Source organism: Mugil cephalus, chromosome 22 (genome assembly GCF_022458985.1).
Source record: "Mugil cephalus isolate CIBA_MC_2020 chromosome 22, CIBA_Mcephalus_1.1, whole genome shotgun sequence".
NCBI lineage: Eukaryota > Metazoa > Chordata > Actinopteri > Mugiliformes > Mugilidae > Mugil > Mugil cephalus.
The window spans coordinates 13,262,260-13,288,533 of record NC_061791.1 but is presented as its reverse complement, the minus strand read 5'-3'; the positions used below and the strand labels follow the sequence as shown (position 1 = coordinate 13,288,533).

At 42.6% G+C, this 26,274-nt stretch overlaps 1 protein-coding gene across 4 annotated transcripts in view; it reads left to right on the top strand.

Moving 5' to 3' along the window:
- Window positions 1–26,274, top strand: part of tbc1d22a (TBC1 domain family, member 22a) — a 134,411-nt gene that overhangs the window by 83,112 nt on the left and 25,025 nt on the right. For all 4 annotated transcript variants that reach the window (XM_047575833.1, XM_047575832.1, XM_047575830.1 and 1 more), the window contains 3 exons: window positions 2,419–2,494; window positions 12,039–12,166; window positions 26,111–26,206. In XM_047575833.1, the coding sequence (XP_047431789.1) occupies window positions 2,419–2,494; window positions 12,039–12,166; window positions 26,111–26,206 (300 nt within the window). The remainder of the gene's footprint in view (window positions 1–2,418; window positions 2,495–12,038; window positions 12,167–26,110; window positions 26,207–26,274) is intronic.

The following is a 26,274-nucleotide window of genomic DNA, read 5'->3' as shown; positions in this document are numbered from 1 at the left end:
CTGATCACTTGAGTCTTAGCTTACTCACTTTGGCCACGATCGCACGTAACAAAAAGATCTTTTTTTTCCTTGGCGATGTTTCGAGAAGTTCTGCTTAAAGGTCGATCCGTTGCAAAACCGCCTCTAGTTGTAGAAAGGCCTCTGGGTGGCACTGTTTCTGCTACAGAACTACGCCAGAAAAAGAAGAAGAAGCACACCGTATCCAAACATACAGTCTGAATTACAGTCCCTAATCCTTTTTTAGTGGCAACGTACCTGTATTTTTTGCCCTAGCCACCCAACAAGAGTCAATATCTGATGCAGCACCTTCACAAGCCTGTAGTCCACCATTGATGTTCAGGAGTCCACACGAATGAAAAAAAAAAGAAACTGCACAGGCTCCGTATTTTTCTTTTTCACTCTGGGACCTGCACTCAAAAAGGTGCACTCACCAAAAGTCACCCGCACTAAATCACCACCGAAAAATCCGGATTCGTCATGACGGTCTACAGAAATGTGCAAGACTCACACGGTATCACCCAAAAATCAGACTGGTGTAAACGCGGCCCCAGAGCTCCCCACTTATCATCAAAATGGATTAGATTTATTGCACCCTTCAACAACTATGTAAAGAACGGGAAAAGTTACATTTTGGAGCAGCAGAGGGATGGAAAGATGGAGAGATGTTATGGATGGAGGAGGAGAGAAATGCAGTTTCTACCCCGTCGGCCACTGATGGACTCGGGAGGACGCGAGTGCCTCAGTTCGGCTGTGCCTGAAGGACAACCTGGAGCTGTTTATTGCTCAATGACTTCTCCTGCCCCTCTCCTCCTCCTCCTCCTTCCCTCTCGCTCCCTCTCTCCATCTGTGGGATAGTTTGCCACATCAGCTGTTCTCAAGCCACACCGAAATGACCCCTCAAGGAAACGTAATCCTTGTTGTGTGTGTGTGTGTGTGGGGGGTTTTAGATGTACACACACACACACACACACACACATACAAATTGCTTATGTGCTGTTCTCGCATGTATTGTATTCTGCAAGATCAACTGACACCGCCCACTCCTGTGATTATAACCCACTTCAGTTATCGTCATATTCTTAAAAATAAAAAGTCCCAAAATATCTCCAGTAAAATAATTTAATAGTACTTTTACAGTAATTGTACACTTCCAACGCAGAATTTCTACATAAAATACTGCATTCGTTCTATAAGTAATTCCTGCTTAATTTTATGACCCCACAGATCAGAACTTACAAATAGAAGCGACTTAGCCCAGACTCGTTAAAGTCCCAATAAAATCTAATTCTGCGAGCTTTATTGTGTTTCATTCCATATCCACTCTTCACCAGTATGTACATAAAATAGTTTTGTGGATATCTTTAATCGTATTTCAGAGTTTGTAATTTCCCAGAAATTGCGTAAAATAATGTTGATGACTCATCGTGCACTAGAGGGCGTGTCCTATAGTGGGAGCCTGTGTTCCAACGGCGCTGATTAGCTATATTGGAATAAAAGTCAATGAACAAGAACAATGACACCGTTTTCTGTCACATAAAAAGTTAACACCTTGACAAAGTAAAAATAAATAAATAACATTCGAATGCGAAGCTTTTTGAACCTGTTGAAAGACAGCAACTGAATACTTATAAATTGCCATCTTTCATCATTTGGCCTTACTTACTCCTTTATAAAAAAAACACACATTTTCACGTTGGCATTATCTTGTCAAGATGAGGCATAGCAACTATTATCAGCCCTTAGAAACGTTTTATTATTCCACCACTTCACACCAAATTTAAGGCCGAGGTCCATTCAAGGTTTGCGCGCTGCTTTCTCCGAGACGCATTCACAACAGCCCTCGACTTTGTCTCCAAGGCGAGAAGCCCGGCGTGTTTTGGCACGGCAGTGTTAGTTAGAGCCCTGTTTCTTTATTTACTGTTTTTTGAAGATGGCTCAGGTGAAATGGGGCCTGGCGGACACTTGAAATCTGTGATGGCTGATGGGATTTTGATGAAAATGTATTCTCAAAGTAAAAATTGTGAAATTTCAGACCTTTTATGTGCGTTCGTGATACGTCAACGAACGTCAATGTGAAACTAATCATGTTATTTTTCTAAACAGCAGATCCATTTCGCTTGTCTAACAAATTACAAATATGACATATATTCTCCTTTAAAAAAATGTTGTAGCTTTTTCTTGATTCGAGGTTCATAGAAGTGTTAGGCTCCTACCTGTCTGACCTTCATATACTTGTGTTGTGAGTCGCTTATCGATTGAAACCTGCTATATCCCGGCATTTCTTCACTTCGGGAGCGAACATAAAGCTTTAAATACCAAAAATAAACATCTCGCAGACCAACTATTTAAAGATACTTCGCTGTGGTAGATGGAGCCCTGGTCTGTATTGACTCCGTCTGATTTTTCGCTTCTCCCCAGGACAACTATACATTTGCTCAGCCAGGCATCCAGAGGAAAGTCAAGGCCCTGGAGGAGCTGGTCAGCAGGATTGATGGTGAGTCATCTGCCTTGCTTCCATCCATCCATCCTTCCACCCATCCATAAAGTACTTTCTGTTCACAGCTCTGCCGCTTTGACTCAATTTCCGCGTACTTCTTCTCGCCGCCATCCGTCTTTTTTTTTTTCTCCATTTCTTCTTCTTCTTCTGTCACATCACGCATTTATGCAAACCAGTGAGAGGGAAAAAAAAAGTTTTCATGGTCTAAACCAATCACAAACAATGTATTGTTCTAATATATGCACTTTCGGTGTCTTTGCCCCTGGACAGATGGTTTTCCCCTCTGCCCTCATTTATGTTTATTTAACCTAACTACATGTTTAGCTTATTATGCCGGTTGTAGAGGCTGATTAAAGACTCCCTCAGTGTGGACTGAGTTTTCTAACATTTAGAGACACCAGAGAGACGTCTGCGTGTACCATTCGCTTTCACGCCTCGGTTCTTCGGGGGTTTTGTATCACTTTGTAGCCACATAACACAACGATCGTGCCTCACTAATTTCCATTCCACTCGACCAACTGGAATTACGTACGTGCTAGTGACTGCTGAGACCTGGTGGTTAATGCATGCACGCCAACAGTACTCATGCACGGCTCAATGACATTTCACACATACTCACAACTGGGAGTTAATTAGCAAACTTTTTTTTTCTTTTAACCCCTCTGTGGCCCTGTTGTGTTTTCCACTTCATCCAAACGATACTTGGATCATATAGTTTCCCTCCGTCCAAAGTTGGCACAAAGGTGTTCGCTGCAGCCCACGACACCTTGTGCAAAGCAAGGTCTCATCAAGGCGAGCTTTTGTACAGTGGTCATGTTCTCGGCTAACCTTGGCGCTGTCACCCGCTCCGTCAGCCGGAGGGAGGGGAGGACTCGGCCGCTGCATTCAGATGTATGAAGAGTGTGTGTGTGTGTGTGTGTGTGTGTGTGTGTGTACGGGAGTGTGAATGTCAGAGAAAGTTAGCGCACACAGACCTGTCTCTTGGCGTGTGCCGATAAAAAGAGAGCGGGTACGGGAGAGCGGTGGTGCGTGTTGGGAAAGGGGGGGAAGACAAAAAGTGTGTGTGCATTTTTGTGTGTTTACAGCAAAATTGCATGAATTGGAGAGTGGGAGTTTGTTTTTTTGTTTTTGTCTGTGTTTATATAAGGGGAAAAAGAAGCAAACGCCACCTCATTTGGACACCGCCACCCTCCAGCAACGGCATTAAAAAAAAATAAAATAAGTGACTCAACATTTTTACTGTATCTTATTCCATAAGTGCCCTATCATTGCAGTTGAGCCAGAGACATTTTATACCTCGCTAGCTTGACAGTACCAGCCTTAATGACATCACAGATAGCTTTTATCTTGTGTTACGGGATTGTTTTTCGCCCGGCTGTCAACATGGCATCTGGTTTGGGAACCATGGCCTCTCGTCTGTTCCACAATTATCATCAGATGCAGGGGAGTGTATTTTGATTAAAGGTAGGGTTTATGATTTGGCAGACCATAACTGGTTTAGTCACTCTTGACAAACTGTTGAAGAATTTCATTTTGCATCAGTTTATTTTTCTCTCTTGTGTTAATGTTTTATTTGAAACTCTTTTGAGATGAAGGCATTTCATTTTCAGCCCAAATTGTATTTAATCTTGAGACTCAATAATTTAAGATTTGTCTGACAACTTATTGGGAATTAACAAACCGGGGTGCGCACATATTCCTTTGCCTATTTGGGAAAAGAAAACGGGCTCCCATTCTGTTTCTGCGGGAATTCAGTTGGTTATGTCGCAGTCGGATATTAAATATATTTGTAGTTGGCGGGAGATTTGTTCAGACAGCTGAAGGAGAGACATGGATGGCAGAAGGAAGTGTCCCAATGTGAACAATATATCCATTAGACTGAGACAGGGAAAGAATTGGGTGTATCTGTTCAACTGTTAACTCCCACTCAAAGTTTAAACCCACAATCAGAATGGGCGAAGCTGACACTGCTGACTACTGGAAATTTTCACTCCAAGGAAAAAAGGTTGGGAAGCTCTGTCTTAAAGCACAAGTCAAACCTTGAAGAAGGTGGGCTGTAGCAGGAGAAAGCCACGTGCAGGAACTGAGAAAACTATAGCTTGCAGGGGCTCACCAAAATTGGACAATACGTTGGAGTCTCAATTGCCGCTGCTACCGCCAGACGGTGGGGCCAAAATTGTACCCCTTGAGTATCACTGGTCACAGTGTACCTATCGTATAATGGAGGACAATGCTCCATGTTACAGAGCTAAAGTCTTACTCCTGTGAACTCAAGTGGCCTCCACAGTCTCCAGATCTCAATCTAGTAGAGCACCTTTGAGGTGTGGTGAAATGAGATTATCCACCAACAAATCTACAACGTGACACCACACTTGTAAAAATTGACAACGCTCTCTTTCAGTCTACGCCATAAAGATTAAGGCTGGTCTGAAGACATAATGGGGCCTAATGTGGTGCTAGCGAGGTGTTATTAAAATTAAATAATGGCCAGTGATTTTCCTTTTGGCAAACGACTCCATCCTCGTCTTTCCTTGACCATCTGTGACCCTTTTGAAGAGCTCTTCGTTCCTGACAAAGTTTAAATAAGTTATATTTCTCGACACAGGTGTAAATTACGTGTAGTTAGACCCGCTGAGGCGAGTATATTCTTTTAGGTTTAAAAAGCAACTACTACATCATTATAGGCATCAATGCAAAGGCAGCAGCATTAAAGCGGCATGATTTTTAGAGAGCGAGCAATAAATTCCAAGGTTTTAATAGCTATAATGTCACTGCTTTATGTCCTGGAACTGAAAACACTCCCTCCTCCTTCTACTCAGGTAGCTAAATGAGTGTGAAGGCAAAGCTATGCACTAAAGAGCGTTCATGCTCAGTTAGGATTCCCAGTAAAATGAAACAACTTATATATTAAATTTTCTTGTGAAACCCGTCCTGCCGCTCTAATTGAACTTGAAAGAAGGAGGGCAGAGGAACTGCAGGCGTTTGTTAATAATCAAAGACGTTTACAGCTTTGATTCTTTTAGCTGGTGACATTACTGGACGTCTTTTACTTTGAAATTTCTTCGTACCTTGCCCCCCCCCCACGCAATTATCCCGCTCGTAACAAGTGACGCTGCCTCCCATTAGCCTCGCTCGAAGCCGGCACCATGTACCTCCTCAAAGACGAGCCTCTATGCCGCCATGTAATGTTTCTGTGATCTCTTTATCTCCCCTTAATCTCTTTCTGTGTATTTGTTGCATGAGAGTGCATTAGCACAAGTTCATCAACATGCAAATTGCCTAAAGGTGAATTTATTTATGCAGATGAGAGGGCGCGTGTGCGCTGAGCCTGAATTTGGCGAAAAGGCTGTTAGCTGGATCGTGAGCCTCGATTGCATAATGAGAGGCAGAAAAAAAAAAAAAAGGCTTCTGCGTGTTTTGAAGCAAAACCTCAGGGTAATCTGCATTTCCGCTTTTTGAAGTGGCCGTGTGCTTCATGTGCGTGGCATTTGAGGGTGTGCGCGCGTCACATATAGCTCCAGCGGGGTTGGTCTTGCTTCTCTGCGGGGTTTTAAATTTTGAAATGGAACCCTTTTGCTCGATTTAAAGCTTCACGTTCGTGCACGCTCTTTTAACTCGGCCGTTACAAGTCAATTACACCTGACTTTCCTACGTAGCCCCCCACAACACGTCACGTTTGTGCAGATCTTTTCAGATCTTTCATCCAATTAAACCTTGAGGTAAGCGCGAAAGTCCAATTTTACATTATGCTAATTTATTTGCAAACCCACACACACTCATAAACGTTTTTTATTGTGTTTACACGTGTTATTGACGCGTTCTAGAAGCGTTTTAGAATTGTTGCGCCCGTGTGTGTGCCTGTACAGGAATAACAAATGATGTCTGCTGTTCTGTGTGCATCAAGTTCCACACGAACGATGCCTCATCCCTCGTCCGCCTCGCGTCGTGACCTTGTTGCGTGAGAGGAATAGTTAAGCATCACTGTGTGAACTGTGGTGCTTATTAGTGCTTTTTTTTTTTTTTTTTTTTTTTAAAGCATTATAGCTCCTTCCTGCTGAAAAGCAGTTCTCTTTGTGTGACAGCTGAGGTTTTTTTTCTTCACGGTTATTCCAGGAACACGCACGACAAGGTTACAGTAGAACGCCGCGCAGCGTACTGCACTTAAATGTTTTTGCTTCAACTATTAATGTTTAAACCCGTTCACTCTTTTTGACATTTATCTGCGCGCTGCTTTCGGCGCTCGGTTGAGAGATGGCACTTGCGGCGTTTCCCGATCGCTGAAAGCTCAGTTAACGGCGCCGTCCGGCTCTTTATTGGAGTGTACACTCCAGCAGCCCTCAACAAAGAAACACATTAGCCTCATCCTAAAAGCCCTTTTTCTTGTCAAATTAACAGGGGAAAGCGTTTGGTATCCCACCCATGCAACCGGTGTTAAGACTAGTGCTGTGAACATTAACATGTTCGTGGCGTGTTGGCGGAAATGTCTCTCGTTATTAATGTTACTAAAGGGGTCTGTCAGGTGACCCTCAGCCCAGCCTGTAGTTACAAATGAAAAGGTCCTGCGAATGAAAAGGTCAGCTCCAAAGACCAGGCGGATTATTCGTTCTGCGTTCTGACAAACGAAGCAACCGCCAGTAAGACTTTTCAATATAAAAAAAAGTATAATTAATTCACAATCAAATGTTTGAATTGATTTACAATCCAAGCTAGAACCAAGAGTTTTCCTTATCCTACTTACACAAAGGGCGGTCTACCTCGACACCGTCATCGTATATCACACCTGCTGATAATAATGCTGACTTTAAGCCCCTTATGTGTACCCATCAAGTGCACAGGTAAGAGCCTTTGACTCCTGGCTCTAATAGAAAGAAAACCCTAATCACCAGTAATCTTCAGTTGTTCAGACGCCACTTGATCAGATTCCAGCTGTCAGATTGGATCATATCTCTAACACGGGTTGTTCGCTCTGAAAGGTAATCCCGGTCAAACCCTCACAATGTTTCCTGTGGTTTTCAGGAGAATATTTGATAAAATGTTTGAAAATCTGTGAGGCATTAACACATTCTATTTTTTTCCCTTTGTGCGAGAGTCACGCAGTAGACGTCGGACTTCCTTTTCAGACTTCAAGCACAGAGAAATGTATTTTGTCCCCATAAAATAATCCCTTAAGCCCCTGTCAAGCAAAACTCACTTATCCCTGTATAGTAAAACAAAACTAACACTAACTAACTGCTCTTTAGAAAGCGAAATGGGAATTCTCCAAATCAGGACCGTTCAGATCCAAATTACTTTTTTACCGGATGTTGGGTTTTTAAGCAACATTAGCTTAATTAGCTAGGTAGCAACCATAGACGACTGAGGCTTGAAACTGTTTTCAGCTGAGCTGTCAACATTAGCTGGCATGAGAGACGAGTGGGCTGCTTTTGTGTCCGACATGAAAGATCTGTTGTTATAAACATTACTTAGAATTTCAAGTGGTTAGTCCTTAGCTTGTCTGGCGTAGCAACAGTAACCAGGGGGCTTGGTCACAGCCACAGCAAAGATGCGGTTTGCATCCAAAGACACGGATCACAGGCTGCCGCGAAATGCTACACAGTGATTTCTGGCTATCATGCTTTCAGAGGATCAAACGAGGCCACGTCGCCCCGGTTTGCGTCTGCAAACACATCCGAGCGGAGGATGAGCAAAATCAGAAGAAAACAGCTGTTTGAGAACGGACTGACGTTGCAGAAAGGAAAAAGTCAAAGCCAGGCAGAGTGGGTGAAAACTGTAATTACATTTTATATCAAGGAGAGCGAGCGGAATCGGCCCCGTCAGCAGAATCCTTGGAGCTTCTCGCTAGTCACCGCGCGACCCCTGACCTCCCACTGTCCACCAGCCACGGGCTACAGTCCACAGCGGGGAGCGGAGCGGCCGGCTCCGTGGCCTCGGACCTAAACTTTAGCCGGCAGTGGGAGGAGAGACAAGACTCATCAGTCAATCAGTGTCTGCGAGACAAGCAATCCTTAACCTCCCTCAGCCCTCGTAACTCCCAGGAATGCTGAGCGCTCTGCAGCTCACGGGCGAAAAAGTCAAGATTTTCTTCCCCTTTCTCTTCATTGTTTTATTTTCCCTCCTCTCTTCCGCCCTCCCCTCTCACCGCGATAACTCCTCATGACAAATGACTGCTCCTTCCCGCGCCGCGCACCTCTCCCTCCCCGTGTTTGGCGAAGTCGCTAATATTAGGCAGAGCAAGTTCATTAGTGTAATTTAACATTGTCTAAAGTTCTTCCCCTCGCTCCCCTCCTCTGTTTGGCAGCTAGCTAAGATCTGTCACCGTGATGCATTCGCCGTTAATGAGCTCGCCTTGTTTATGCTCTTACAGCAGCATGTGATAATTAAACTGCGGAGAGGAGTGTGAAATAATAGCTCCGTGTTTACTCTGTGCCCTGCTCATGTGCCGGAGTGCGTCGCGTAATTGTCAAGCGTCGTATGTGAGCAATGGAAGACAGGTGTCATTCAAGTGGTTGCCGGGTGTAGAAATGTATGCGTTCTCGGCTTGAAATGTCTTGCGTAACGTTTCACCAATTAAAGCTTTATTAAAGCTGCGTTTCCGTGCGCCTGTGTGTGTGTGTGTGTGTGCGTGTGCGCGCGTTCTTGTCAGTCAGCCGTGATTAAGAGGGCAGAGTGTGTGAGAAGAGGACGCCATAGTTCCTCCCGTCCTGGCTTTTCTCATAGATTCGCTGACAGCTCCGTAATTACAGCTCTATTATGAAGTGTGTGCGTGAGGAAGAGAATGAGTGTCATGAGTTTGACGACTATGAAATAGGGAGTCTCTGAATACTGAGTGGTATTTTTAATCTTTTGTTATGTAAAGGAGGATAAAACAAACATTTATCAAGAACAGAGGAAGGAACAAAGGCGGCCGGTCTCGCTGTCACAGCCCCATAGGCAGCGAGTTTTCCGATGACATCGCTCCTTCTCATCCATTCTTCCCGGCGAGCGTTCGCGCCGCCGCGCCGCGCCATGACACCGACGCTTGAACCCGACGTCGGGAGCCTCCTCATGCAGCATATGGTCTTCTCTCAGAGCGCTTTGTTCGGTGGTGAGACATAATCTGAAACTGTTTAAAAAAAAAAAAAAATGAAAACAAAACACATTTAATGGCTTTAGGGTGACAAATGGGGAAAGCCTGCTGATGTTTGTTTGCAAGTTGCGAGCAAACTGTAGCATTCTCAGTTTGCCTCGACACCACAGAATTTATTTTGCATACACTCATTTGCCACTTTATTAGGTACGCCTGTTCAATTGCTTGTTAACACAAATAGCTAATCACATGGCTGCAATTCAATGCATTTAGGCATGTAGAGGTGATCAAGACAACTTGCTGAAGTTCAGACCGAGCATCAGATATCAGATATTTTCGTGGCACACTTAGGGCCCCTTAGTACGAATTTAGCATGGTTTAAATGCCACTGCCTACCTCAGGGTTGTTGCTGACCATGTTCTTTGCGTCAACAGCAACTGTCTACCGTAATATTTTTTTTTCTCATTATAAAACGCCAAAATTGGAGACCTTTACGTCATCATCATTAAATTTGTCCGTCATTAAATTACCGTAATGTATCTAATATTGTATATAGCGCCTATTGGCAGCAGCCTGTGCAGTTCAGAAATAGGAATATAAGAAAAACAACACAAGCACAAGACAGTTCTAGATGTGCAAAAAATATTTTGATTCGTTATGAGACCATGGCAAAGTAAATTAGACCCCGATGGGCCACCGTAGTCTTAACATTGTATGGGAAACCCTGAACAGCTTATTACTTTCTACCGCTTTCCAAAAAGCACTGAAAGCACTGGCTACATTTACACCGACACTACTCCTACCACACCAATCAAAGTAACGGTGTCCCGTCTAAACGCCGCAGTTGGAACAGTCTCACTCGGCTGGAAGAAATTTACAGCCGGATTTAGCCTAAAAGCCACGTCAACGCTTGATCTAATTTCTTCTCTTTCATCTGGAGTCGATTCATTGTTTCTGGGCATGCTTTCCCACGTTGGGTGAACATCAGGTGAAGTGACGGGTTTCAGATAGCGCCAGAACCGTATTGTTTGAAAGCATGGACGTAGCTCAAATCAATGTCGGCAGGACCGTGAGAAAAAAGTGTGCCGTCAGTCACACTCTTGTGTGAACAGATTCCTCGGTTTTGATTCAGAGAACATTTAACACTCCTGAGTGTCCAGAATTATTTTATACACGTGGAAAACTAGAAAGAAATTGACTTGGACTGACAGCTGTAGACTAATGGAAGAACTCTACCCAATCTGGGAACCCATCGCTTGGCGTCTGATGACTGGAAAAATGTTTTGGGGCTTCCAGTGCAGCCAGGTATCGGTCCAACAGATACTGTATCTGTTCGACAACCTCTTCAATCATTGTTCACAGTCTGACTAGAGAATGGAGTTGGAGCTGAGAGACAGTAGTCAGAGCTTTCACACCTATATCGATGCAATATTGTTACAATGTTGCAGAGGTAAACTGCTTAGCTATATCATTATAGCCAAGATACCAGCCTGTCTGGCTGCTTCACGCTTCTTCACGCCCGACTATTTCTCTTCCAAAGACGCATCAGGTAAACTTCTCGGTTATTGAATTTCAGCGGTTGGCGTATCGGTCCGTGAGTAACATGTGTTGGCACTGTAAACAAACTGCTCCGGGGCCGAGACCAACCTCTCTAACCGGGCTCAGCTCGGTTCATTTGTGCCGGAACAGAATGGGGCCGTTGTGTTCACACCGGCCTGAACGAACTGACCTAAGGGGGGAAACGCTCCCTGTTTCGGAAACAACCACCCAGGGTTAAAAGCTCCCTCAGTTTAAAAATGTTTTTCTTTCCCTACATATACATAGTTAATTCATGAGTATGAATTTCTGTTTACAGAAATCTAGTTGACCTTGCTCATTTGATGTTAGCTTAAATCAGTAAACCAAACATGCATTTACAGTACAAGGGTGTGATTAGTATTCCAGATGTGGGTAACTGTTAGCAGTGTCGTCAGCAGAAAGTATTCATCGGTTTCCCATAGGTTCACCTTGTACAGAAGACTATAGAATCCATTTTTCATCAGCTCCTACTAAAGCACTAATGTTGCCGAAACAATTAACACACCCGCTATCCGTTACCATATATACATGCCTCCTGTCCTCACCTCTGGGTGCTGATATACTTCATATGTACTTCATTCTTTACTCCAGCGACGTGTTTTAGAGCGTTGTTTAGCAACACAATTACACTTCCATTACTCATCCTGGTTTGGTACGTTGCTTTTCCGAGACAGTTTTGATGGCTCTGTAATTACATCTCCTCTATGAGAGAAAAGACTGTATGACATTACAGTTATTAACAGAGAACTGTGTTACGAAAGAATCGGTCCACACCTTCGCCACGGCTGCTACTTTCACGGTCTTCGCATTGGTGGTTTCAAACGTTTCAATCTTTAATCCGTGTGTGTGCGCGCGCCACTGTTTCGTCTGATCTTCTGTTGTTGTTATTTCGTGCAGAGTCCGTGCACCGGCACATGCAGCAGTACGAGGTGGAGTACCTGCAGTTCGCCTTCCGCTGGATGAACAACCTCCTGATGAGGGAGCTGCCGCTACGCTGCACGATCAGACTGTGGGACACCTACCAGGTACAAAACCGCGCACCAAAGCTGCTGCCATTGTGCTTTTTGATATCTGTTCATTTCTATCCGCCCCCCCTCTGCGTGAGAAACCAGAAGCGGCGATGTTCTTTGATAAAGACGTCTGCGCTTCCTTCAGAAGTGGTGCTTTTGTGTTTGCCACCATTATAGCCCATCCAACACAGCATATATAAAATAGGATACTCAAGCATTTCAGCTCTCTCTGTGATAATCTTACTTACAAACATTCTAAACAAATAAGTCAGTATCCATCGTTAGAACAGGAGCTTTACCCGGTTTAACTTAAGGCTTCGTTTTTGTGTTACAGCTGCTGTATTTTCCTGTAAGTGTCGAAGCAAAGCCTATTACTGCTTTGACCTAGATGTGTATACGTGCAAGAAAGTGCAGGAACCTAATCCCGCGCAAACAAATGTGGAGTAGTTCTTTCTGGTGCCCTTTAACATTTAAACAGAGCTTAATAGGCAGCACCTACAGTTAGGCCAGATTATTAACCTCAATTGGTGTTGTCAATAACACCTAATGTCTGCTATCGATTCAGCAGGGTGTGTGCGTGTTTGTGTGCGTAGGCTGCGGGGAGTGTCGATAGTCCGAGGATTGAGCCGACTGCATGTAATGGATTTTCCAGTTGATGCCGAGGTTGAAGGTGTGAGATATATGATCACTTCAGTGATTAGACGAGGTGAGGAGCTGACACAAGAGTCGGGTCCAGGGTTTAAAATGAACCCCTCCGTTGGTGGCACTTCCAGCTGTGCCGAACACGTGTAGCCATATATTCAGCTGTCGCTTTTTGTGTAACATCATCTGCCTTGTTTCCCCTCCCGCTGCTTGTTGTCAGCATCTTCAGCATCCCTCCGTTTAAGTCCTATTCTTCTCTTTTAGTTTTCATCGAAATGAGGCATGTTTGCACATTATACATTCTATGCCTCATTTGACTTGACTCCAAAGTAATTCATAGAAAAACAACTAAGTCAAATCTAAAAATTTGATCAAATAACAGTAATTATTGCATATACAATCATTGTGTTGCAATAGCAGTATGGGGAATATAAATAGTAGAACAGAGAAGGGAAGTGGCCAGAGCTACAGCTACATGTCTGTACCGTGTCAAAATGGAAGAGACGTATGAAATGGGTGAAATGTGACAACATTAACCGCGGACACGTTTATGGCTGGTTTATAGCCGGAGCGCACGGTCCACTGCCAACAAACCGTAGCCTGAATTAATAAACAGCAAATGGACCTCGTCTTCATGAACTCCGACTGAACTTTTGGCAACCAACGTGACACGTATCCAAACTGACAGGTAAAACCTGCGTTCTGCAATTGAGTTAAAGTGTGTTTAGATTAATTGAGGGTCGGATTGGAGCGGATTTTCCCATGTCAGCATTTAAAGCATTCTAAATTTTTATCCTGAAACCCGAATTCACAAAAAAGTGACATCTAATGACGGCGTTTATGATTCAGAGTGCATTTTTTCTGCTCAGCCATGAACAGTTAAAGTCTGTCTTTCAAACACCTTGTCCCTCCCTGGTCATTTAAGTTATTCTTGATGAATGGTTTAATGGATGGCTTAAGTAAGGGAGGGACATAAAATGTTTTATGTATACGCCCGGACACGCATCCAGACAGTTATGACCTTTATAATACTATCCTGAAAAAATAGCTCAACATAAAAAAAGAGGAATAAAACTATTAAACGCAAGCTTCTTGTTGACTTATTCTAGGAAATAGCTCTCTGATACAATTATTTCTGTTATATGTGACGTCTTCATGGTGTCCATAGTAACCCGCTATTTTTTTTTATTTTTTTTTTTATCACACATCTTCAGTTAAGAATTTGGTGACCTTTTGGTGGAACAGACAGTACTGCTTTTAAAAATGAATATGAAGAATTATGGACTACTGAGAGCAACGCATCATACCTTCTGACATTCAGTCACAATGCATGTCTCATTTCCTGAGCACAGTTTACACCTTGATGTAGGAATAGTGGTTACACTGATAGATGAGTTACCACCACTGGGCGGTCTCAGTTAAAGGGCTTTGTGATTTGGAGTCACCAACTCAAGACATTACTGGAGTTGCATTCACCAGGCAGTGTATTAATAATAGACAGTTGTGCAAAATGTGTGCATTAAACTTAACATACAAAAGTGGTGTACTTCCAACAAGAAGTTCTTGTTGAAAAGGGTATTCCACTGATTTATCATCATATATCGAAATATCCGCTGTTACAACTGGAGTTTTTTATTTTGTTAAAGATAGATGTAACGGATGCCTTACATTTTTCTTATATTACCCACCAAGCGAGTCAAAGTGCCAGTTCAGTTTGAGAAGAATGAATGCCTTATTCATTCGCTAACACAGTAAACGACCTCAGTAGTCACAGCTGCCCTGGGGCGGACTGACGGAAAAACCTGCCAGTCTGCAACCAACGGCCTCTCCGACCACCACCAAACATCACTCACTGGCAAGCGTACACCAGTGGAGTTCACACTGGGAGGTCTTGCCCAAGGACGCAAGACTAGCGATAGGGCGGAATCGATCCGCCAACCTTCCGGTTATTGGAGTACCGCTCTGCCTCCTCACCTACTGCTACTGCAGTGGTTTTGCACCAACCAAACGATTCTGAAGACTCCCTAAGGGGAACTACTCACTGCGGGACTCCCTCAATAACTATGTACTTTCAAGAGCTATGTTTTTCTGTTTGCATTTCCCCAATAGAAATGCTAGGGACTTTACAGCCGGCCGCCATATAAAAAAATACATGCACATACACATGAATTCTGAGGCTGTTGATATATTTGTCTGTTTTGTTTTTGAGACTAGCATCGTCTTTCCCTGATGTTTTACCAATATTCCCACTTAGCCACTCAAGGTTCCTTTTGTGTCGACAAAGTACCTGACCTGATTTAGGAGCCTAAATAGACACTAAAAACTGACCTGAGAGAAATCTAAACGTTCTTATTTCTTATTTCAGTAAGGCTCATCCAAAAAAAAAGGATATTTTGTCCCAGGTTAAATGGAACTGTCTGTGAAGAAGTTCCTATGGCCCAGAAGCACATAATGGCACCTCTTTATAACGCCGCAGTCACAGACTTTCGGACTTGAACTCTTCAGCAACACACAGAGTACATTGGGGTAGATTGGGCATGATTCGGATCCTCCAGATATCCTTTCGGAACCTCCATCAGGATGTGTCAGGGCTCCAAATGATGCAAGAAAGAGCAGGGTTACATACCAGAGAGGCACGTACGGGCAAACCTGCTAAGCCTGCTGTTGCTGCAAACCATCCTGTGATATCTCTAGCTTGAGTCTTGGGGAAATAGACCTGATTCAAGATGCTTTGAAACATTTACTTTGAAGCATTGCTGCATTGAATGTAGCCTTTGGTTTTGAAACTGACATTCCACGTACCTCTCTGAACGTCCTACACTAAAGACCTCATGACCCTCAAACTAAATAATTAGGTTTAGATGGGTAGAGTGTATTGACGTCACACTAATTAAAAGTTACCGTGAAATGATACCTACCTTTCCTCATTACCTTTATACAGCTTGTTAACTACTCATACTTACACAGTCCATCTCAAGTCACGATAAAACAAGGAATGAATGATTAAACAGTGTTGTTGCTTTGTCGTGACTTGACAGAACAAAGGTACACATTGTACTTGTAATCCATCCCCTGAATATTTGATGTTTTACACCGTGGCTTGGATCGCAGCCCTCACACGGACTCCTCGTGACCCTTCGTGCGACACACCTACACGTGTACACAGTTTTTGGCAGCCTCCGCCACAGTCTCTCACCTCCGGTCCTGACCTGGTGAGGGATTTAGACCATTCTCCCTCATGAAACTTTCAGCAGAGCGGACGGCGAAGCACGGAGCAGTTCTTGTCAGTTTCACTCCGTTCCCCTCCATTGTCCATTTTTAAACCTTTTTAAACTCCTGTTAAACCTTTCTTTCGCACTCTGGGCTCCTTGTCATTTTCTTTTCAGCTCATCTCAGATTTACTCTTCCGTCCTTCCTCTACATCTTGCTCTTCTCCATCACACTCCAGTGCGATTTATGCCCCTGCAGGACTAGATGCCGTAACCTACGTATGGATCCTATGCCGGTGCGAGCCTTTTATAGTTGTGCGCTCGCCAGTCTGGATTGCTGTATAAAATGCTAGTTGTGTCTTTTTCCCAATCGGATTCATTTTTGTTTCTAATTCCTGCTTCACTTTGCTCTTCACGTACAACAAGGGGCGACTGAAACTTTTGTCCAAAGTCCAAAGATGATTCGTCCAAATGCTCACTCTTTCTTCAAATTGCGAAGATGGAGAAGCAGCCTGAGGTCTGCGTCAGCGTGACATATAGTTACATTTCTTTGGAGGTGCACGTCAGTCCTCAAATTGACGCAAAAGTACAAACTATGCGTTACTCTTCAGCGATTGGCCCCGTACCAATGGAAATTAGAGTTGCTCAAGTTTAGTTGACTAACTTTTCGGGTCACGCTTCGCTGACCTTTGCTTTGAGGCAGCGCTCCTTTTCTGTTCGTTAAATGACTTGATTGGTTGGACAGTCTACTTTTCAACATGACCCTGTGCGTTATTTATTAACTAACTAGTATATAAGGCCGGTTTTACTAAGCAGACTTTTGACAAGTGTCATTAACCTACGTCCGTGACTCACCACATATGTGCGAGGGCCTTTTACGGACAAAAGAGCCTGGAGTGTTTAGCTCTCTTTCAGTTGATAATAAACAGAAAGACCTTGCCCTTTGCCACTGTGTTCGAGTGTGTCTGTGTGTGTGTGTGTCTTCCAGGGGAGGTTTTAACCTGAGTGTTGTAATGTCTCCGTTGTGGTCTTCTCTCTGCGGTGTGGCCATCTGTTCAGTTCCCCGATCCAGCACTTCCTCCGTCTTTCTCTCTGTCTCCTGTCATCTCTCTTTCTATCATCACACTCCTCTGGACATTTGTTCTTCACTTCCTTACTCTGATTTTTTTTCCCCCTGTTGTACCATCAGTGTGCTTTTTTTTTTTTTTTTTTTAACGCTTTCTACAATTTGTCTTTATTGATCTCAAAAAGAGGAAGTATTGGGGAGAAACAGACACAGGGAGAAATGATTTAGAGCACACCACACACACACACACAGCTCTTCCTCAGTAGACAGACAGACAGACAGTCAGACAGACAGACGGACAGACAGACAGGGACCAAATTATCCCTGTTGCGTGGAGCATGAAATTAGCAAGTAGCTCAGTGTGGCAGCTTTAGCATGGCTGTTAAAGGGATACCGTGACATTTTCAGGTTCTGAAACATGGTTCTTTTCCATATGGACAGAGGAAATTTACCAAGCAGGGAGCTGTACAGCGTCGGGTAAGATGTGATCAAACGTATGGATTGCTGTCGGGAAAAATGTGGTAATTTGCTGCAACACGGCTCACGAAATTAGCTTAGACTGAGATTAAAGGCACGGACGTAATGAATCAAAAGGCGCCAGTAGCCCAGTTCTATACATGCAGTCTTGTGTTCTGTGGCGTGCTCGCTCAGGCTTTATTCAGTGGTGGAGACAAGTACTCAAATCATGTACTTGACCAGTGGCACAAATTTGAAGAATATTTCAATTTTATGCTACTATACTTTCATTCCACAACCTTTCATATTGCAATATTGCCTTTTCAGAGCTACAATGAACAGAAAACGGTGATGTGCAACTGTTTTGATAACGAAAATATGATTTATCATCTCAAATGACCTGCTTCTTGAAATTGTTTTCTGCTTAACTATGAGAACTTAAAATAAGATGATCTTCATCATTTTGCTTTCAGCATTAAACTATTCAAATAATATTTAATTTTAATTTAAATATTATTTTTTTCATTTCATGTGCAATAGCGGCCATGCAACCTCGATTTATCTCTTTACTAAAATATGTTGGATTTATGTTAATGTGTATTTAAAATCATTTAAAATTGTCAGACAAAATTAGAAAAATATATGAAAAGTGTCTTATCAACCAAAATTTTGCGACCCCTTCTGCAGTACCTCCGCAGGCCCCCAGGGGTCGCAGCTGCCCTGTTGAAAACCTACCTTGTAAGATACGACTGTAAAATGCTGCTGGCATATTAGTCAACTATTATGAACCGTTTCATAAGTAACACGAGTATTTCCTTTTACTTTTGACACTGAAAGTATGTATTTTTCTGATAATACTAAAGTATTTTCTTTGAATTGCTGCTTGAATGCAGGACCTCTTCTTCCTTCATCCAGAATCTGAGGTTTTACACATTAATGAATATGAATCAAAGCTGTCGGTAAAGAACGGATTGTGGACCCTGGTCATACACGCTCTTGCTGCCTCCTTTCAAACGCACACACTTACCCATAAATTTCTCCCTTTCCCTCTCGTCTCACACTCGCATTAATATTTCTCTTTTTGCTTTAGCAGACAGTCTCTGACAGAATCAGCATGAAATGAGCATTTTAAGTTTCACAGAGATGCCATTTATCAGACTTACTGAAGTGGGTAGCATTGTGGCATATGTTAAACACGGTCACATAATTACCACATACGTATATTGTCACATAATAACACGCATATGGATATGGAAATATACATATACATGCACGTATGTTCTCAACCATGTGTTGCATACACCTTTGATTGCTTTCATTTCAATTTTTTTTTTCTTCTTATTATTCAGTGTTCACATGCGGAGAGTGAGGTTAAACAGAAACAGCAGGGATCCAAAAATTGACTGAATCCTCTGCAAATGGGGAATTCAGATTTTATAATTTTCCCCTCTGATTGACTCTGGTGCTTGGTAATTTAAAATGTTGCCTAAAGCAAGACACTGGGGGAGCAAACATGGGGACTTCACCAAAGTTGACTTGAAATGTATTCAAAGCCAAACTTGACGAGCTTCTGTATTTCTTTTCAAAAATCACAACTTATATTTTTTCTCTTTTAGAGAGCTTGTGATTCAGAATGTCTATTACATAAATGTGTGCCGCCCCTAATACTTGTACGCCTTTTAGCTGTTAATGCCGACTATCACCATTTACTTTTGTCCTATTCCATCTGTGTATTTATTAGAGCTGCTTTAAATCTTCTCGTTGATGACCGTACATCACCCAGCAGCCCCGTCACCTTTTCACCTTGTCGGGGTATTGAGTTAGTCCTGCATCAGGCCGGTTTGTTTTGGAGGGATGAGACTAGTCAGACAGCCAACGCAGCAGTTTAAAGATGCTGTGACATTGCAATACTCCTCCTCCCTCCGCGTTCCACAATCCCTCATTCTCCTCTGTTCACCCTTAGCCTCTTACCCTCGCCGTCTCTCATACGCCTCCCTATCGACACAGTAGCCCCTCTCTTCCCTCCACTGCTCCCCAGCCACCAACCGCCTCCGTCTCCCCACAGTTTCCACGCACTTTGATCAGCGGCGCTTGTCAGTCAGAGCCTCGCGTGTCTCCGCCAATATGGCTGCCCCGACACGAGGAGGGTGGAGGACCGGGCATAACAATGGAGGAGGGGAAGAGGTAGAGACAAGTTTGACAGAGTCACCTTGACTCCCACGACAAACTTTATTTGGCAAATCATAATGACGAGAAAGCGCTGAGCTGAAGCGGCACGTTGGACGGGTAGGCCGGGAAGGAGGGAGGGATGGTGTCGGAGAGAGAGAAATGGGTGGTACAAATGGAGAAAGAGAGAGCAATGGTGGACGGATAGTCGGAAAATATATTTTGACATTTTCAATTACCCACATTTGATTGTAACATTTATTTTATGCTATCATGAAGACCAGAGGCAGGAAAACCCATCAGATAAATATCTTCCGCTACCCTTTAAGCCGTAGGTCTTCAACAGGGGACCGTGACCCCTAAGTGGAGGCACTGCAGGGGGGTCGCAAAATTTTCCCCACGAATTCAGATTTCTTTCAGTACATATTAATATGAATCCAATATCCGATAGTTTAATATAGAACACATATAGTAGGTAGGGGGTTCCTGGCCTGAAACACATTGAAGACCCTTGTCCTAAGCTAAGCAATGAGCATTATATAAGCAGGTTTTAGTTCATACTAAAGTAGAAACGTTTTTGTTTTGCAAAGAGTTTGATTTTGTAGCCATTTCTTGCCGTCCATTGACTAGGCTAGCTATTTCAACCCTTAAATCCTCCAACCTCTTGGCGCTAGCTCCATAGGTAAATGTCTACATTTTCATGTACCATGTACCTGATCAATGTGAAATCAAAGCAATATAAGTACTCATTTCAACTCAGGTGAAGGTATCTGTCTTTACAAACCTCAAAACATCAGTCAGGGTGGGATTATTTTTGACACCACTATCTAACGTCTGCTGGAAATATTATCGGCAACATTTACTTCCTTCAACAGAAATAGGTGATCAAGACAATCCTCTTTTTAACGGTGCTGCCCGGACCGATACCAACTTTTTTCAAACACTTGTTTCAATTACAAATTGTCTGTATGCCTACAAATCCAGGGTAAATGGATTTGTAGTTTCTTAAAGACGTTTCACCACTAATCTGAGTTTATATAGAAACATGTGTGAGCGTTGCCCATTATGGGTGGGTATTGGCAAGGACTTGACGATACGATACATATCACGATACTTGAGCCACGATACAATACATTATTGTGATATTATGATATTGCGATATATTGCAATATTCTACATAGTCTACTGAGAAATTTCAAATGCAGCTTAAAATACACGTTGTGTATATGTGTATCAGATGATAGTGATAATTAATTGGACAAATTGAGTAAAAAAAAAACATTAATCCAAATGATCCATTTCCAGTGTATTGCACTTGTGCAAAAAGTGGTGGTGGAGGTGTGGAAGTCTTTCACGACCGTCCCACAACATGACCTCTTTTAAAATGGATATTAAAATATTCCAAATAGATGTTGTATCGGAAGAAAAAATATCCCGATAATATTGCCACATCGATATTTTTTCCCACCCCTATTGCTCACCAGAAACTACTGACTGGCTGCTTCCTTCTGCTTCTCTTCCTTTATCTCATCATGCTTCTTCTTGCCCTTCTTCCCCTCCCCTTCCTTTGCAAATTCATCTCATTTGGGCCAGAGGCACTAATATTTTCCTATTAAACTGATTTTAAAATTTACACTACCGTTCCTTCCAGTTAGATCAGATAACGCCAGTCTTTTCTGTATGTTTTCTGATTTATTCCGTTTGTATAAGCTGGTGTCCAGATAAGAAATCAAACACATACGTCTCATGTTGTGTCACATTGTAAAGAGTTTACCCTGATTTTCTGGCCTCATTTTTTTCTTGGGTGCATCGCATACCTTGGTACACTCACGGTCCACCCTGCAACCCACCCAAGATTTTCTCTTAATTTTATCACGACATGGTCTATAATTAATGCTGTAGCTGAGTATTATTAGTCACGCTGTCACTTATTTTAGTTTGATTAAGCCATCAGCCTTCAGTAATTGAAATGTCAACAGGTTTTAGATTATTGATGACTACAAAAAAAAATGCAAATATTCACATTTAAATAGCTGGCGCTTAAAAATAGCCTGATTGACAGGATTTAATTGAGAATATAAACTGCGTCAGATAGGAGAGGACGGACCTGGCAAGTGTTTGACTTTTTCTTTTTTGTTGCTTAAATGTCTTGTTTACGCGCCAAGCCAATTATCATAATAAATAAGTTGATGATTCGTTCATGTCAGTCACTTAAGAGCTGACGGTTTCAGCATTAATACGTTCAAAACACTGACCTAATCTAATCAGGACATAGAAATTCCTCAGAGTGCAGCCTGTCAGAGCTTTTTAATATCATTTGTATCGAAGAAGAAACATCATGCATACAGCAATCAGTCACAACACTACAACCACTGACAGCAACATATACATGTATGTATATATATGTAAATGTGTGTGATAGTGTATTGTCACTGATGGGCATCCATTCTTTCTGAAGGCTGTGGAGGCAGTAGATTTCAAGTTAATGATGGATTGCTTATAGAAGTGATAGATGACATCAAAAATATCAGGAATATTTCAAGTAAAAAAAAAAAAAAAGAGAAAAAAATCACTCTAATTTCTGAAATGATCTTCTGTCATATTAATGATAAAGGGAGTGACGAGTGGGGTGCCAGACATCTGCTGAATGAGACTGAAGTGGGTGACAAATTGTGAGCGCAGAGGATAGATTGAGGAGTGTCTGAGAGACAGAGGGAGAGAGAAATAGAGTGGAATTTGAAGTTTCACAGTCCCTAAGAGTTCACCAGTGCCATCAACCATGAACTGAGTTCCCGCTCCCACACACACACACACACACACACACACAGAAGAAAGGAAATTAAAACTTCACGAATCCACAGGGACTGATAAACATTGTGCTCCTGCACGCCACTCATATACTCACTCATCTGTGTTTGTGTGTTTGTGTGTGTGTAGCGTGTGCTTGGCCTGCTATGTCGCTCGGGTGGGATCAGCGAAGATTCAATCCAAGCGACCGACAAGCCGGTCACCTGCCAGTTTACAACTCACGTCACGCCACGCTTCAGCATTCACAAACACCTCTCTTTTTTTTTTCTTCCACCCCTCTTTGTGCACTCCTTGTGCATTTTCCCCAGGAACTAGGAATCGTCTTGCTGTGTTTTCACTGCAGACACCAGGGTCTACATTAATTTTTGGGGACAATTTTACAAAAAAATCTGTAAAATTACAAGAAATTTGAGGAGAAAACTTCAAGTAAAAAATTCGAAAAATTGGATGTCAAGCAGGTTTTGTCTCTGTTAGATTTTTGCTTTATTTGACCTTGTATGGGCTACTGTGTTATCACCACATATCCGGCAGGAGTAGAGCAGGTTGTTGTGGTTTTTGTTTTTAGGTACATTGCTTTTCAAATTATATCAGCGGTCTAATTTGAATCTTTCTATAGACTTTGATGTAAATGCTCTTGATACTCGTCCTTAATAATCCTTAATTTCCTTGAAAAAAGTTCTATGGGCTAAGTCCAGAGAACTTATTGTCCATAAGTTCTCAGTGCGTAGTATATTAAAAAGTGGCTTTTCTCTATGCTTCTGTCACTCATATAAACACACAGACACACAAAATTAGTTTAACTAAGCAGGAGGCAAAGTAATAAAGAACCCGAACAACAGGCATAGCGAGGATCAATCTGTCTAGAAAGACCAAACAACAGTTTGGTTAAAAGAAAAAAAAACAAAAAAAAGAGCACAATTTTATAACTCCACATCTCTGTTCATGTCTTTGTATCCACTATTAATGTGTTTATCCCCTCTGTCCTGGAGGGAAATTCAATTATCACAGTAGAAAGGCAGTTTCTGTTAATTCCTGCAGAGTTACGGCTCACTGTTATACAGTACATAAATGGTACTTAAAGAGCAGCACTTATAGTTGATTACAATGCTTAGGCAAAGTGGAAATAAGTAATGCTACGCTCCCTGAACTCTTGTAAAGTAGTAGTAAACTGTGATAAACATGGCTGAATAATTGGAACATATGTTCAGCCTTGGGAATTTTTAATAACTCATCTGTGCCAAAGAGTCCTGAAAGTATAATGTCACATTATAGCATTTGTGTGTGGGTCTGTGTCCTGAAGTAAATAACACCGTGGTTGTAAACCTAACTACATTTGAATTGTTTTGCTTTCTATCAAATGTATCAGAGGACACACTAGGATAATTTATACATGCGTTTGCTAATGGTGTGTTTGCCTTTTCTCCTCCTCCCTTCTACACCCAGGTGCAATTCCACATTTTAATACCACGAATTAAACAAACTTGTCAGGTTATTACTTGGCCACTTGCCAATCAAGCACCACATGTCCCAAATTAAAAACGACTAATTTACACATATCTAATTTTAATCTCGCATTCAGTTGTTGACATCTTAAATTATGATTCCCGAGCCTCACGGTTCTTGTTGTTGACGTTGCTAGGCAGCATTTAGGGAGTTCGCAAGGCTTACCAGCCAGGAGTTGTTTTTTTTTAGATTTTTTTTTTTGAAAACTTGACGAGTGACAAAACATTGAAAAAGAAATTTTACAAATTCCCGTCAGTCTCAAGAACAAAGAAAAGCAATTTTCCACACAGCGTTATTAAAACTGTCTGTCCAGAGGAGATGAGGTTACGGAGTGCCCTCTCACTCATAGACCGACATCCTGTCTCTCACTCTTCACGTCTTTGTTTTCTGTCGGGCGTATTTTCTTGTGGGGGCGGTTGCAGCTGTCCCTCAGACTCAAGTTATTGGGCTTCTCTTATTTAGCTCAAACGTGACATCTTGAATGCGTTTCCAAATACGATTTGAGATCTGGTATGCAGTCAGATATTGTTTACAGATGCTATCTAATGGATCCTTGTGGCGAGATCAATTGTGGCAGGTTTTGTGACAGGATCTCAGACAACACACTCATATTCAATAATTGCTTTGATTAAATTATTTAGTTAGTTAATGGCTACAAGGACAGAATATTTAAGTAATTTCCCTCATGGATCGTTAAAGGGTGTCGAAGTCTATTGTAAAAGGTCGTTGTTCAAGTGTTTTTGTGGAACCTTTCATGTGTAGGTGCGGTTGTGTATACCTTTTAATGAAAGAATTGGTCAAAAATCTGTCACCTGTACCTAAAGCTGGTGACTTTTAGTTGGATCACTCAGTGGGCTAGGGCTAGGGCTAGGGCTAGGGCTAGGGCTTGGGCTTGGGCTTGGGCTTGGGCTTGGGCTTGGGCTAGGGCTAGGGCTTGGGCTAGGGTTAGGGTTACCAGCCTGTTGTCTTTACCTACCTACAGCTTGCTCTTTGTTTTGACGTGGTCAGGTGATAGGTATCGAGTGACCTACACCTTCTAACGATTCCATAATTTCAGCAATCTTAGTATGATTAAGGCCACGTCCACACATACAAAAACACCCTCTTTTCCTCCAGTTTTCCTTGGTGTCATTTCGAGATTTCTTCCGTAAAGATCGATCCATTGCAAAACCGCACCTAGCGTCCATTGCAACCCTGTTCGCCGTATGCAAGCATATAGTCCATGATCCTTTTTAGCGTATGGTAGTGGTGAAGCAAAATATATATTTCCTTAGCCACCCAACAAGGGTCAATATCTGATGGAGCACCATCACAGGCCTGTAGTCCGCCACTGATGTTGTTGTTATTATGGGACATAGGGGGCTAGAGAGGCGAGGGTTGGGGCGATGACATCATCGTGCTCGTATTTAGGCATCCACAGGCTTCATAGACCCGATTTAAAAATGTGTGGTTGTGGTCCAAAAAAAATATCCGGATCCGTCATGACAGTTGACCTAAACATGCAAGACTTATGCGGTTTCACCCAAAAATAGTATTTGTGCAAACATGGCGTTAAACTCACATATTTTGCATCAGATTCAGATTTGAGATGCACCTTGGATATTAAGTTACGCCTCTAAGGGGTCGTACAGTCCTAAGTCACTTGTATTCAAAGGGCCTGTAATTATCCCCTCTGTGATGTAGCTCTGGAGGAAAATGAATGGAACAAGGAACATCTCATCCCTTGTCTTTCTCCCTTTTTAATTCCCTCCCGCTCACTGTGGAGTCGTAAAAAAAGTAAGCCTCCGAACGTAACGACGGCCTGAAATAAAAAGCTGTGAGAAGGAAAGGGGATTTGTGTTTTTCTTTGTCACCCTGCAAATGTAAATTTCTGGATCGTGACAGATTTTACATTCCACTTTTTTTTTTTTTCCATCTGTCCTCTTGTATGTATGTCCAAATGCGTGATGCGAAAATGCTCCTAAATCTTCCTTAAAACGCAGTGTGTGCAAGAGCCGTTTGAGCTGAGCCGAGATGCTTTATAACGTAGCTGTGATGGATTTCGTTTGTTTTATGGTTGCGAGATGTTAAACTCCTAGTAAATCCACATTTTCCTCTCTCTGTCGCCAGGCTGAACCGGAGGGCTTCTCCCATTTCCACCTATACGTGTGTGCGGCCTTCCTGGTGAGGTGGAGGAAAGAGATTCTAGAGGAGAGGGATTTTCAGGTAAGACGCTTTTCTTTGGGGACACAGGGGGCGCTGTAAACTGCAGAGAAGCGTATGAATGGAAACAC